Source organism: Saccopteryx bilineata, chromosome 1, assembly GCF_036850765.1.
Source record: "Saccopteryx bilineata isolate mSacBil1 chromosome 1, mSacBil1_pri_phased_curated, whole genome shotgun sequence".
NCBI classification, from domain to species: Eukaryota; Metazoa; Chordata; class Mammalia; order Chiroptera; family Emballonuridae; genus Saccopteryx; species Saccopteryx bilineata.
In genome coordinates, this window is record NC_089490.1 from 23,867,592 (window position 1) to 23,882,801 (window position 15,210).

Here is a 15,210-nt window from a genome sequence, read left to right on the forward strand (position 1 = left end):
CACATAACAGTGTAACACGGCACAAGCTGGCGCATGATTTCTGAACTCCACATGCACGATGCACTGAATACGACATAAATTTGTCCGAATGCTTTTTGTCTTGTCATGCATGATTTGTAAATACTCTGCATGGTGCAAAAGGTTGTTCAAAGGAGCCTACAAGTTCCAAAGATAACTAAGACAACCTCAGTAGCATTTTCCCTGATGATACAGGCCGATAAGTGGCAATCCCCCTGAGCATAGGTGAATTTGACTAAGATCACTGGGTCTATAATCTTTATACAACACCAGGGTAGTTTAACTCTTTCACTGACCTGCAAACAATTTCTGGTGGACCGGCACCGGTCCATGGACCAGCGGTTGAAGAACACCGCCTTCAGGGAACTGGACATAGGGGCTGTTACAGACTGTTTTGAAAAGCTCAGGTCCCAAGGACAACAATGGACTGTCCTGCTGAAAGCCAGACTTTGAGAAAGGTACTGATGGAGGGAGGAAGGTGATTCCGGGGGTGAAAGGAACGCCTCAGGGGAGGGACAGGGCTACAACGCGGTGTCTCATCTGGGGCTTTTTTGTAAAGTAGAAATGCACATCCCTGGATATAGGAGTAAATGTTTAGGCATAGTGACTTCTGTGAATTGCTCATCTTAAATACTTCTGTCCTGGACTTTGGAAAAGGAAATATTTTATATATAATCTTAGTATTTCCCTGCTCCCATTGTAATTTTTGTTACCTTAAAATTTGGTCAATCTGTCCTGGTCAGTTGGCTCAGTGGTAGAGTGTCAGCCTGGCATGTGGATGTCCTGTGTGTTCAATTCTGGGTTAGGGCACACAGGAGAAGCGACCATCTGCTTCTCCACCCTTCCCCCCTTCCTTCTCTCTCTCTCTCTCTCTCTCTCTCTCTCTCTCTCTTTTTCTCCTGCAGCCATACCTCAGTTGGAGCAAGTTGGCCCTAGGCACTGAGGATGGCTCCCTGACCACACCTCAGGCACTAAAATAGCTTAGCTGCTGAGCAATGGAGCAATGGCCCCAGGTGGGCAGAGCATCATCCCATAGGGGGCTTGCTGCGTGGATCCTGGTTGGGGCACATGCGGGAGTCTGTTTCTCTGCCTCCCGCTTCTCATTTAAGAAAAAATAAATAAATTTAGTCAAGTCTGATGCACTTACTGTCTTGTGCGTCTGAGAGTTCAGGATAGAACAGAGATGATAAAATGACGGAATGAGTGATGAGCCCCCCTTTCAACCCTGTGTTGGAGGCAGTGTGAAAGAGACAGCCCATCTGCCTTTCCTGCCCACTCTTCCTGGAAGAGAGTGACATCTATGGGAACAGTGAAATGACACTTAGGTTACACAACAAGATGATAAGATCTTCATTCATTCAATAAACATTGAGTATATAAATACAATAAAGTAAGGCCTCCATTCACTTATTCAATATTTATCGAGGGCTTTTATGTGTGCTGTATACTCTTCTAAGTGCTGACATTAGAGTAGTAAACATAGCCTCCATACTTTCATGAAGAGTCAATTCTATTAGAGAGGTAGTGAGCTGGCAGCGAATACATAAACAAGAAATGCATATGTCAAACAAGAGAGTAAGCTCTAGAATAATAAATAAGACAAGGGAAAGGGAAAGGGAGTGATGGAGGTATGGGCTAAAATGTTTTAAGGAAGGTCTCCAAAAAGGTGACATTTTAGCAGACTCTGGAATAAAGTCAGAGTGTGACATACGAAATCCGGGTACAGTGGTCCACGCACAGAATGTCAGAGAAACATCCCCGACACACACAGCCTGTGGGGCAGGTTAAAGACTTCACTTTATTCTGTGATCCAGACGCCACTGGATCGTTTTCAGTAAATTGGACTTAAACTGGAAAAAGGATCCTTCTGGCTGCTACATTGAGAAAATAGAAGATGATTTAGATGGAAGGTAGAAGACTGACTAGAAAGCTGTTACAGTGTTTCAGACAACAGAAAGCGCTGACCTGGACCCGGATGGGAGAAACAGCCTGAGCCATGAATACGCTCTGTAGGGTGGGTTTGCGTTATAGATGCGAAGACACAGAGTCAAAGACGATTCTGAGTTTCTGACCCGGTGACAGCGGACCTGGACCGGGATGGGAGAAACAGCCTGAGCCATGAATACGCTCTGTAGGGTGGGTTTGCGTTATAGATGCGAAGACACAGAGTCAAAGACGATTCTGAGTTTCTGACCCGGTGACAGCGGACCTGGACCGGGATGGGAGAAACAGCCTGAGCCATGAATACGCTCTGTAGGGTGGGTTTGCGTTATAGATGCGAAGACACAGAGTCAAAGACGATTCTGAGTTCCTGACCCGGTGACAGCGGACCTGGACCGGGATGGGAGAAACAGCCTGAGCCATGAATACGTTCTGTAGGGTGGGTTTGCGTTATAGATGCGAAGACACAGAGTCAAAGATGATTCTGAGTTTCTGACCCGGTGACAGCGGACCTGGACCGGGATGGGAGAAACAGCCTGAGCCATGAATACGCTCTGTAGGGTGGGTTTGCGTTATAGATGCGAAGACACAGAGTCAAAGATGATTCTGAGTTTCTGACCTGGTGACAATGGACCTGGACCCGGATGGGAGAAACAGCCTGAGCCATGAATACGTTCTGTAGGGTGGGTTTGCGTTATAGATGAGAAGACACAGAGTCAAAGACGATTCTGAGTTTCTGACCCGGTGAGATGCAAGGAGACAGCTGCTATTCACCCCGCAAGGGGGAAGGCCGGAGAAAGGACAGACTGATGAACTGTCACAGGAAGCCTGTCAGGTGGCTAGTGGAGCCTGCTACAGATCGGTGCCCTGAGACAGCCCCTGCAGATGTTCAGCAGAAGCTGGGGAAACCAGCCTGGTGTTCAGGAGGGATTCAGTCAGGGCTGGGGACGTAGGAACTACAAATACAGAGTCAACATTATTCAGACAATTATGTATTTAAAGCCATGGGGCAGGAGGATATCACATGGGGAGCCTGTTAAAGAGAAAACATAAGACATCTGGGGCGAGGGCCCCGAGATACTCCAAGATCTGGAGGTCCGGAAGGTGAGGAAGACAAGCCAAGGAGACAGAAGAAATAGGCAGAGGGAAAGAATACCAATAGGAAAGTGATGTCTCCCACGCCCCTGAAGGTGTTTTGGGGAGGGCATGAACCCCTACAAATGAAAGGCGTTCGACTATCAACCGGTGAAAGTAGACATTCAAGTTCCCGCTCCCATAAAACGACCAATTCCCAGCACTCAGCTCCCTTCCTAGGAGTAAACGATATCGATGAGGTCACTCTCTCAGATAACTTCTGTGTTTAGCAGAATAAGCAGTGACTTCCCCAATATTCACTATGTACTTACCAGCACTAGAAAAAGAGTGGCTACATTCACTTTTATGAATTATACGACAGGTTTATAGGTTCCACTTGCTTCAAACAAACCCCGTGTTCTTGCAGCTCCACTTTTAGCCTCTCTCTAAGCGAGCTCGCTGTCCGGACCAGGGCACTTCCCTGAGCTCAGTCCCCTGGGGTAAATACAGGCGCTTCACACTGAGCAATACTGCTGGGTGGGTGGGGGCTGTGCCAGGGAAGACCGCCCTCTGGGCACAGGATGACCTGTCCCAAGTCGCGCAGACTTGGAGGGCCCTGAAAGTCCTTTACTTCCCTGCAGGGGAGCTGGTGGTTCACAGAGGGTTCTGACGGTACCGTGCGTGCTTACAGACCTAGAAATACACTGTACATATCGAAAAATTACACTTCTGTGTGAAAACAAATTTTCTTTAGTTATCACGTATAAGAGGCCCTCAATGAGTACTTCTTGTATCATGCAAATGAGTGAGCTACACAAGACCAATGTTCACAAGCTATTTACCAGTACAAACTTAAATGTTTTAGAAATACGACATATATTTTGGTTAGAGAAAAAGCAGAAGCAGTGCTGCTCATCAACTCAGAAGAATTTCCCGCTAGAATCTGTAAGAAAGCATTTCCTTAACTATAGGCCCTGTGCTGTTCTTAAAAACCATAAAACTGCATTTCTTGTAAGGTTAACACTATAATTCAAGCTCTTGAGGAATTCATACTGTGCATTAGTTAGATTTTAATATATTTTTCTTTTATTTTTTTAGTATGGTTAGTTTAGTTATTAGATTAGTATTAATTATGAAAATAGCGTTAATATTAACATTGCATTCTAAACATTCTAATATTCTAAAGGAAAAGGTGAACTAATAGTACAGATAACTAAATGATATGTGCTAAAAATCTTATTTTTCTTCCAATCCAAATATTTGTTAGTTCTTGAAGAATTAACTCAGTTTATCCACTAAAGAAATTGTTTGGCAATGACAAAAAAGATGCTTGTGTTTTTAAGCTTTTACCACATTACTGAATTTTGTTCACTATCTAAAATATGAGGGTAGCATATATGCACCTGCGCCATTAAAAGTTCTTTATCTCAAAGAAAATGGGCTTCATAAATTTGTATTTTTTTACAAAAGCTCTTAAGAAGCTGAGCTATGCTCATGTTGGGAATGTTTTCTTGGTGCTACTTCTAATGTCAAGACAGTGAAAATAATAAGGCTTATTGCTTATAACAGATTTATCTTTCACACTTACAAGGACATTACACATCTACAACTAAAGCTCATTAAAATAGAAACATGTTGAAAATTCCTTAAATACTTAGTACTTGCATATTTTCCCCATTTGTAGATAAATGGTCAAGAAGTGTATGCTGGTGTCGGGAACACAAAGTCTGACAGACAGGCTCTAGCCTCCCGTTTTGCTAGTAACGCACATGGGAGATGGACAAGGTAACAGTCTGAGCTAAAGGTGGAAACAAAAGGCCTTACAGAGTCTGGAGTAATCAATGCTGACTGTATGCAGAGGTGAAACCTGAGCTAGCCCTTGACGGAAGGGCAGGCTTTAAATAAGCAGACCTGTTGAGTGAGGCCATTCCTGACCCAGCAGACAGCAGGGAGCAAGGAGATACATGGACAGCCTCACTAGGGGACAGAGCAGACCCCCCGGGGGAGGGCTTTCGCAGACGTTCCAAAAAGGAACAACTGGTATCCAAGCTGGGGAGCTGGAGCTCTAGGATGATGAGTTTGGCCTAAGAGCAGTGGCACCAATCTTAACGAGAGAATGACAATCAGAGGTGATTATTCTAGGAAAATTTATCTGTATGGAGTGAATAAGATGGACTGAAAGAAGAGAGGATAGAGCCAGGCAGAAGGGTTATGGCATCACCTGATACTGAGGCCCAAGACCGGGTTTAGGAGGTAGGCATGGACATGCAAAGCCAAAAGGAGGGAGGAGTGAGGGGTGGCCCTGCAGGCCCAGGTGTCCCGGAGAAGAGTGACCCACCGGGAAGTAACAGGGAACTAACGGAGTGACAGGATTAGGGGAGACTAATGACTTCAGTTTTAGAGGTCTCAATTGTGAGACTGAATACCCTCTCTTGAAGTCATTGAGGGCAATGCCAGCATGGGCTGGAAAACGGCCACCGTTGCCAGGAACAAGGGCTCTGAAGTATATTCTGAGTTGCTACCAGCTGCGGCTTATGAAAATAGAATGATCTCGCCCTGGAATTCGGAGAAGGCAGCAACAGACATACTTTCGCAGACATCCTTCATTGAAGCATGGCGAGTCAAGTTAAAGGGGAAGTACTTTCCCCACCACTGCACAGCTCCAAGAAGTTGTTCAGGAAAATACAATCTGTTTGGTGGCAGGAGGCAAAATAATCTAGGCCAGCAGTTCTCCAACTTTATCAGAATCCCATGGAGGGCTTGTTCAAATTCCCATCACTGTACCGCACTCCCAAGGTTTCTGATTCAGTCGGTCTGGGGAAGGGCCCTAGAATGTGCATATTTTACAAGTTTATAGGTACTTTTACTATTGGTGGTCTGGGGGAATCATACTTTAGGAATAATTGATCACCCTGGTCAATTGGCTCAGTGGTAGAGCGTCGGCCAGGCGTGTGGAAGTCCCTGGTTCGATTCCTGGCCAGGGCACACAGGGGAAACACCCATCTGCTTCTCCACCCTTCCCCTCTCCTTTCTCTCTTCCCCTCCCGCAGTCAAGGCTCCATTGGAGCAAAGCTGGCCCGGGCGCTGAGGATGGCTCCGTGGCCTCTGCCTCAGGTGCTAGAGTGGCTCCAGTTGCAATGGAGCAACGCCCCAGAGGGCCCGAGCATCACCCCCTGGTGGTCATGCCAGGTGGATCCCAGTTGGGCGCATGTGGAGTCTGTCTCTCTGCCTCTTTGCTTCTCACTTCAGGAAAAAAAAGAATCATTGATCTAGGGGACCTTGACAAGGTGAAAGGGGGGAAATAATGTCAAAAGGTAATGTAATAGTTTATCAAACCTTTTAGTTGTGGCACACAAAATTAAGATTGGAAAGACTATGTCAGCTGCACCTGACACACTGTGGCTCCGGTACCACGCTTCTGCTTGGGAATGATCTGGGCGTGGACATAATCTGGTAGAGTGAGCAGACAGGTGCTTATATTAAATAAGGGGAAAAGAAAACAGAACGACACGGGAAGAGAAGAACGGGATAAGGGGAAGTTGGAGGAGGAAAAACGAAAACACATAAAAATGAGAAGCGAGTGGAAGAAATGGTTAAAGGAGGCGAGAAAGCAGGTGAGAAAGCAGAGGAAAGGACTGGAGAACCTCAGCCCTTCTCATCTGAGTGCTGTTTCCTGTTTCCACGGGAAGACGAGCACGGGCTGCTGGAATGTGTGTGTTGGTGGCCGCTCTCTGAGGCTGCTGTTAGCAGACCGCAGCCAGGACCGCCCCAAAGGCAGCGCACAGCTCTGCCTCCTAGCAGTGAGGGTCCCGTGTGCACGCGCCAGCAGCCAGAGGTGTGGATGCCTCTTTTTAAGGAAAACAAAGGGATAGGCGGGCAAAGGAACTGTATCGACTAAAGATCAAGTACTCACCAAAGAGAAGTGATCTCGTGCTGGATTTTAAATTTCAGACCTTCCAGGGAAAATTTAAGCAGTGGTGTTTCTACTGCTCACAAAAATTAGGGGATATTTTATCGTTTCATATTCATTTGGAAATATCCTCTAATATGAATGAGCAGTATACTTTTGTTTTGTGATATACCCAAAGTAGATGAAAGCCAGCCCTTTCACAAAGCGCAAGGTATATATTTAGAAAGCTATGCACTGATGTGGTTAGTCTACGTTCATATATTATTTCGTGGAGTCTAACAAATCTTGAAAGGAAACTTTTTCTTGAGAGGAAATTATATTACTTTGGCTGCTTTTGGTTGCAAGTGGCAGAAAAGCCGCATCAGACTGGTTTCTGTACTGAAGGGGATGCATGCTTTGCGTGTCTGACAAAGCCGCAGCCGGGCTGGCCTCAGTGCAGGGACTACTCCGGCAGCCCAGGGACGGTACCAGGACACCAGGCCACCTCCGCTGCTCTGCTTCATTGTCTCAGACTCCTCCTAACACCCACTTTGACGTCTCAAAAGAGCTGCCAACAGTTGCTAGGATCAAGTCCTTCCTTATTCACATTACAGCAGTGGTAGTCAACCTGGTCCCTACCGTCCACTAGTGGGCGTTCCAGCTTTTATGGTGGACAGTAGCGGAGCAACCAAAGTATAATATAAAGATAGATTTAACTATAGCAAGTTGTTTTATAAAGATTTATTCTGCCAAACTTAGCGAAAATCCAACATAAAGTACTTGGTAAGTAATTATTACTATATGCTTTAACTTGCTGTAACTCTGCTTTATAAATTTTATAAAGTAAAGTTACTTCCCTACTTTATAAATCACCATTGCTGTGGAACCGGTGGGCGGTTAGAAAATGTTACTACTAACAGAGATACAAAAGTGGGCGGTAGGTATAAAAAGGTTCACTACCCCTGTCCTACAAGGATGGTTGGTTATGTTTGGTCCAGAAGTCCCAATAGAAACCTTAAATAGTGCTGCTTCAAACAGACGCCAACACCTAAACCAATCACTACGGGAAGGAAGGACTGGCTTAGGGAACAGGGATCCACGGTGACAGAGCGGGGGACAGGGGCAGGTAGACTCCGCACTACGGGCACTATTGCATTGTGATTCACTTCCAGCCCTCTTTTCCTAGAAATAGCAGTCACTTATTCCAGAGCAGCTGCTACGTTTGATGAGAGGAGAAAGGCCACTACAGACGAGGGCAGGCGAGGGGGAGACACCCGCCACGGTCTCCCTTCTTTCTCTCCACAGAAAAATCCTGCTCGGGTAGTCTGTGCACCAGAGGGGCTGGAGATCAATTTTTTAAATAGAAGGAGAAGCGAGTCCTTTCTGAAATTTTGCTCAGAAACGAACATGTTTATTTTAGAAGCACTTTGGTCTACCAGAGTATCAAAAATCACTCCTGAATTGCTTTTGTTCCCGACAGACTTAAATCTTAGCCTCACAATGAAGTGTCAACGTGAGCGGGCTGAGACAGTGATGACTGCGGTTTTGCCGGTGGTTTCGCGCTCCTCTGCGTGAGTCACGGCTCCGCAGTGAAGCAAGACGAGAGAGAAGCCTGGCTAAGGATTAATGAAGGGTGTGTCAGCCGGGAGTCCTGGTATTGACCGAATGCGCCCTGCCCACCCTCATCCTGACTCCTTTATACGCCCTGCAGGACACGGGCACACCATGCTGGGAACATTAGGTAACAACTCTGAAAGTACAGACAATCCTACATAAGTAAATGCAAGTCTACTTAACGACTGGGGTTGAGGGGACTCATCTGTTGATGTAGCAAATTCCTCAGAAGATGGGGTGGGCAAAGGTAACTTTACAGTTATGATACAAATAAGTAACACAGTAACTAATAAATGATAACACAAGAATAAACTCTGTTTCTGGTACTCACAACTGTAAACCTACTTTGCCCATCCTTTATACTGAATTTGCAACATCTCATGAAATCCCGAGGGATCTGAGTTTGCTCACTCCTCAAGTGATCAGCTATTTTTAAGTATAAAAGGAAGAGCTATACAGCGTTTCTCAGATACAAGATTGTATAAAGATATTTTATTGAGGTACAATTATTAAGATTACATTATCTTTACAATAAACATGTAGAAATAATTGCTCAGAGCCTCACAAACCCTAAATATGTAGTGAATGACTGCCTCGCAACCATTAACACAGTTCCATTACATTCCTATGAGCATTTCATTCTCTGTCTCCCCTCCGAGTCTGATGTTGCTGCCTGTCGGAAAAGCGTGTGTCTCCTAGCTGTTTACTGATCATTCCTGTCTAGGCCACAGAGCCCCTTCTAATGCCCCTTCCTCTGAACTCCTACGGCAATGACAACGGACACGATTCAGCTGGCATGTCCCATGCGGTGTCTTATGCTGTTAAGCTGGGCTTGTTTTCCATGTTGCTATGTCTCATCTCCCCAATTACATTATGAGCAATTTAGGAATGCCATGTGTCTTTGAATCTCCCAGGTGATTAATAAGGTGACTTGAGTTAGACCGTAAGCTCCTTAAGGGAAGGGACTATCATTTCTTATTTTGTTTTCCAAGATAACACCTAGATGCACAGTATCCACTTAATAAATATTTGCTGAATAAAATAATTGTATTAATACTAGGTGCTCAAGATGTATTTGTTATGTTGAATGATACTAATACCAATCTACTATCAGGTGGAGCTATGTTTTTGTTTTTTCTTTTAAATTTTTATCTACTGATTTTAGTGAGAGAGGGAGGAGGGAGAGAGAGAGAGAGAGACAGGAACATCAATCTGTTCCTGTATGTGCCCTAACTGGGGATTGAACCAGCAACCTCTGTACTTCAGGACAATGCTCCAACCAACCGAGTCATCCGGCCAGGGTTAGATCTATGTTTGGATTAATTTTCTGATAGCTCTGTGATTTACATTAGTAATTCAAGACAAGTCCATGACTTTGTGGCCTGGTATTGCCCTAGGATACCTGTGGGAGTCAAATACATACAGAAAGGGGGCAGTCACAGTTTCTATTCCCAAGGAATCTATGTTTCATTTCATTTCTCAAATATGGCAGCCTTAACTCATATACCCTCTTCTCATCCAAGCATGCCTCTGTAAGCAGGTTAATCTCGCCAAGAATCAGGGTGGTGGTTTTACACTGGAATTACCCCTTATCTGTTAGCACAATGATACAGCCGCCCAGGCATCCTCCTGCGTGGAAATCAAGGCTGCTGGCTTTGGTGTGGATCCTGGGGGTTGATCCAGTAAGCATGCCTTTCCTGCTAAGACTATCCACTCTCGGAGGCACCCACACAACACTAGAAATCCGCTGTCCTATTCCTCCATTTAAATTCACAGCCTAAGAGGAGAATGTCCACTATAGTGCAACTCTCCATTTCATATGCGACCATTGCTGATGAAGTCTGGCAGTTCATGCTGCTTACTCCTGTTTTTCTGCAAAGCCCCCACTCTTCTCCACAAACAGAATTGCTAGGAAGGGCTCCCATGCTGTCTGTACGCCCAGGAGCTTCCCAGCTCTAGGACAGTGCAGAGCAAGGGGTTCTTCCTAGTGGTGCTCAGAACTCCAGCTCTTCGGAGGAAGAATGCCAGTGCCCCCCATGCTGATTTTCAGCTGGCAGTGGATGGCAGCACTGAGTAATCAGTAACTCAGCAAAATCTTCTGTGTCCACTTGTGAGAGGGGTTCCTCCTGCTATCTGTCTCACTGTCCTGAGCTCCAAGAAGCGACAGCTGCAAGGCCACAAGGCTCTGAACTTCGATGGTCAACAATTTTATGGGTAACTTTCTCTGACTCACTGGGTGTTTGGAACATGAAAAAATAAACTGGCTCCTGGAACATAAACTAAAAATGGGCTCAGTGTTCTGGGGAATTGTATGAAGGGTCGGTGCGATTAAGTTTCTAGCGCAAAAATTTGTTGCTTCTTTATAAATAAGATAATATTGGTGGAGCTGAAATGTCACGGTTCCCTCTGTTGTATCCACTGCTCTCCAACCCAAGCAAGTGTCCATCAGCCTCAAAAGATATTACAGTAACGTCATAACAGCTCCTCTTACAAACAAGTCATCAGTTGGCCACTGGGCCACCCTCCATGCTTTATAGCCAAGCATTTCAGACCTCAGTTTAGATTGTTTCTAGGTCAATTTCAAAGATGGTTCTAAGGCAGTGGTCCCCAACCTTTTTTGGGCCACGGACCGGTTTAATGTCAGAAAATATTTTCACGGACCAGCCTTTAGGGTGGGACGGATAAATGTATCACGTGACCGAGACAAGCGTCAAAGGTGAGTCTTAGACGGATGTAACAGAGGGAATCTGGTCATTTTTAAAAAATAAAACATCGTTCAGATTTAAATATAAATAAAATGGAAATAATGTAAGTTATTTATTCTTTCTCTGCAGACCGGTACCAAATGGCCCACGGACCGGTACCGGTCTGCGGCCTGGGGTTGGGGACCACTGTTCTAAGGAACTCTTCAGTTGCAATCAGAAATACATGGGAAAGGGACCTGCAAAAAAATACTACCTATTCTTTTCAGAAGAGCTATTCTTACAACATTGGTATTTCTAGGTGACAAGAAATAAGAGATGTGTTCTTGGCTTAAGAACTGCGCATAAAAGTAAAAACAATATAAGAGGCAGGTTTGGGGGTCATTGCTATTATTGTTGTTTTTCCCTGTCTGCCAGTCTGCCAGAAATTTTGTGCCGATCCAGGAGAGAGTTAACCACCCTGACGCTGTATAAAGGTTAGTCTATAACCACTGGGCCTATGATCTTCGTACAACATCAGGGCGGTTAATTCTTTTGCAGACCAGCACGAAATTTCTGGTGGATCGGCACCAGCCCGCAAAGCGGCAATTAAAAAACACTGTGCTACACTGGGCCCCAAAAGTACCTACCACTCAGTCACAATGGGGGCTATGTCAGCGTGCTTTCAGCTCTAAACAAGGAAACCAGAAACCCAAGCTGCCTTCAAAACAATGAACATGTATTATATGTGATAAATACATATACTGTGTTATTATTACTTATAAAAATAAAGACATTTATTATCTAACATAACAGGAAGTAGATGAGCTCCTCGAAGTGGATGCTTCAGTGACACAATGACGTCACAGGGATGCTTCAGTGACACAATGACATCACAGGGACCAGCTTCCTTCTGTGTCTCTGCTCTGTCCGGCACAGCCTGCTCACCCTCACAAGGCTTGTCCCACCTGAATCTGCCGCTAGTGACAGCGGGGGCTGCGTGCCTTCTTGTCCACATGCCTCTCTCCTCACCATGCAGACCAGTTTCTCCTTCCAGTCTGACTGGCCAGTACGGGTCAACTACCTGTACTAGGCATTGTCTCCAGAGAAACATCAGGCAACAATTTGCTGACTCTTAGGCTCCTAGAGTAACTTCTAAAGAGGAAAACAGAATTATCATGGCGGGCTAAGACTAATGCACGGCATTTTGGGGGAGGTGCATATTACTAAAAGCATATTGATCCTATAAAACAGGAAACAAAGGAGGGGTAGACTGGATTCTGTGGAGTACGTCATAACTGAAATATGGACTGACATCATTATTCAAACAAGAAACGCATCTGACTTCTTAAATTAGGAAACTATACCGTCTCCAATGCAAAATTTGTACAGGATCGCCCCCAGGGAAGAAACGGAACTTATTTAATGTAGAGTGCAAGTTTCCTGAAGCCAGGGGCCATGTCCACCTTCCTCTCTGCTCTGTCCCTGAGGCTTAGCAGAGGGCCTGGCACAGGCGAGATGTTCAAAGGAGTTTCTGCTTGAATAAACAAAGGTTATACATCTTCCATTCAATGATGAACACCTGCCCTCGAACAGGGCCTCACACTGGAGAGAACCCCTGCGTGCCAGGTTAACTGATCTATAAAAGGTACCAAAGGAAAGTTTTTATAGAACCAACCCATTCCAATTAACAACAATCATTTAGCAAGCTGCTGCTATCCTCCAAGCTGAACAGGTCTGTCGCCCCCACAGGTGTCCACGATGAGGCTGCAGTGAAAGGACGATTACACCCTTATCTTTCTCTTTAGAAGAGGTAAAGCTCAGCTGACTCTGAATTGTCCACATCGGAAAGCTGAGCGTCTGGAACACACACCTGCCTTCAGCTGGAGCCGTATCTTTTGTTACCATGAGGTCTCCTATCAGAGGCCACCTGAGACATTCTCACAAGGACATCGCTCAATACGACTGGCCAACAAAACACAGCGCGATCTCCTTTCTCCCCGTGGTTTGGTGATAAAGGGAAGAAAGCTTAACCCAGAGCAGCTCTCCCGCTCTGAGCCATCGCCGTTCCACAGACCCTGTGGACAAATGTGGCCCAGCTGCCTCACTGACCTTCCAGGACACTGGAACTTCCCGCTCCCAAATGCCATGAAGCAGTCCAAGAACGCGTGCTTCTCTAAGTTTGCCTCTTTCCAACGTTCCTGTGGGAAGAAAACATTTTTTTTTCCAAATCAGCCTTATATAAATAAGCTTAACTTTATTTCTCCACTCTAAAAATGACCTTGTACAGCTAATCCTAGCATATAAAGTTGCAGGGTTGCTGGGAATTCTTTCCAACCTGTTATTAACACCAGCCACAATTATGCTTTTGGAACATAACTAATAAATAAGAAAGGGTTTGAAAAGAATTCCGTTAAGTGCTAAGTGTAAATGACCATGTAAATCAACCCCAGAATTGACCTCGGAGAGGAGGAATATTTATGATTCGGCCTCAGGCGCCATCATAAAACTGCCCTTGGTAATAAATTTCCGAGTAAGACGCTGACAGCTCCGCCGGTGGAGAAGGCTGGGGCGCAGAATGAATACATCTCGATGCCAGTTTTGACAGTGTTACCTAAAGGCAGAGAATAGGCCCAAATGACCTCCTGACAGTCTGTTCAGCCCTGCAACTCCCCAATTTTAAGAAACAGCAGCATTCAGTTTTAATTTGCTTCATTTTTTTTCGTTTTGTGCTCCCTGGACACCGGTAACTGGAAAGACTGACTGAAGAACACAAAACAGGCTTTGTATCAGAACCAGGCACGTCCGCTCCCACACTCCCTGCTGGTTTCAGGTGAAAAGTCCTTCTGAAGTTGGTGAAGCTGAATCCGGAAACCTTTCATCTGATTTGTTGTATATGCTGTGCCATCTATACTGCAAATCTAACCTGTATTTTGAGGCCTTAGTTACAAGAGAAATATGGCTGCCGAATGGCATGGTCCTAGTCAGTTTACAAATTCATACTCGTGGCATAAAAATAAAAATAAAAATAAAAATAAAAAAAGGACAACATATATTGAAAGAAGTGACTTACGGGTTTGAACAATTCAGGTTCAGGAAAATACTTTGGATTTCGATGTAGCCAAAACGGAGACAACATCAACAAGTCACCAGAAGGAACGGTGTAATTCTAGGATAGAAAAACTGGCTCCAAGTCAGTTTTGAAATCTGCTTCAAAGAGAATCTGGGTCATTAAAAATAATGCTGTAACTCTATGGTGGGGAAAGCATTTACGTTTTAAAATCAATGGCCAGGAAATCTAACTCTTTCCTGGGTGGAGAGCTCTATCTTCCATCTCAGGCAATGACTGAGTTCTAATTCTGATGATCAGTTACATGTACGTACACATTTAGTTTCATTAGGGGAGAAATATTAGATAAACGTGAACCTTTTCGGAACTAGCGTAAGTTCACTCTCACATTGCATGTCAGAACTGAGGTTTGCGGCAAGTGTTCTCAATGCTGGAAACCACAGTAAATCTCCAGTACAGAAAACTCTAAACCTGGGACAGGACACTGGACGTCGCCCTAAGGACAGGAGCAGCAGGTGTCCCGCCCCTGGGAACACTCGTGATAGTGTCAGGGCAGGCTCAGTGGCCTGTCTGTGTTTTCACTCTAGCAGCAGCTGTCAGGGCAGAAGGAACAGAAAGACAACTGGGTAGGAATCAGAGGGCAAAGCAGGAGTGCGTTTATCTGGTTGGGGCGGAGGTTAAGCAGTGAGACTCCTAGAACAGGGGAGTCTGAGTGACCCCTCTCCACTCACGCTGAAATAGCTTTCCATGATATGTAAACTGTACCAAGAACTAAAAACCATTTCATAAAACCACCCTTTGTGTTAGTAACTCCCACTGACGAGCACCAGAAGATGTACCTATTTAACCCCAATTTTCATGTGTCCCCAAGATATTTGCAAAACACAAAGTTCATTTATCTAGACTTAGCACCTTCTAATTAA

At 45.1% G+C, this 15,210-nt stretch overlaps 1 protein-coding gene across 2 annotated transcripts in view; it reads right to left on the reverse strand.

Annotated features, from left to right (window-relative positions):
• The window catches only part of CYP39A1 (cytochrome P450 family 39 subfamily A member 1), a 77,471-nt gene that overhangs the window by 8,861 nt on the left and 53,400 nt on the right, over positions 1-15,210 (reverse strand). For both annotated transcript variants that reach the window (XM_066251900.1, XM_066251893.1), the window contains 2 exons: positions 14,291-14,386; positions 13,330-13,418 (listed from right to left, as the gene is read on the reverse strand). In XM_066251900.1, the coding sequence (XP_066107997.1) occupies positions 13,330-13,418; positions 14,291-14,386 (185 nt within the window). The remainder of the gene's footprint in view (positions 1-13,329; positions 13,419-14,290; positions 14,387-15,210) is intronic.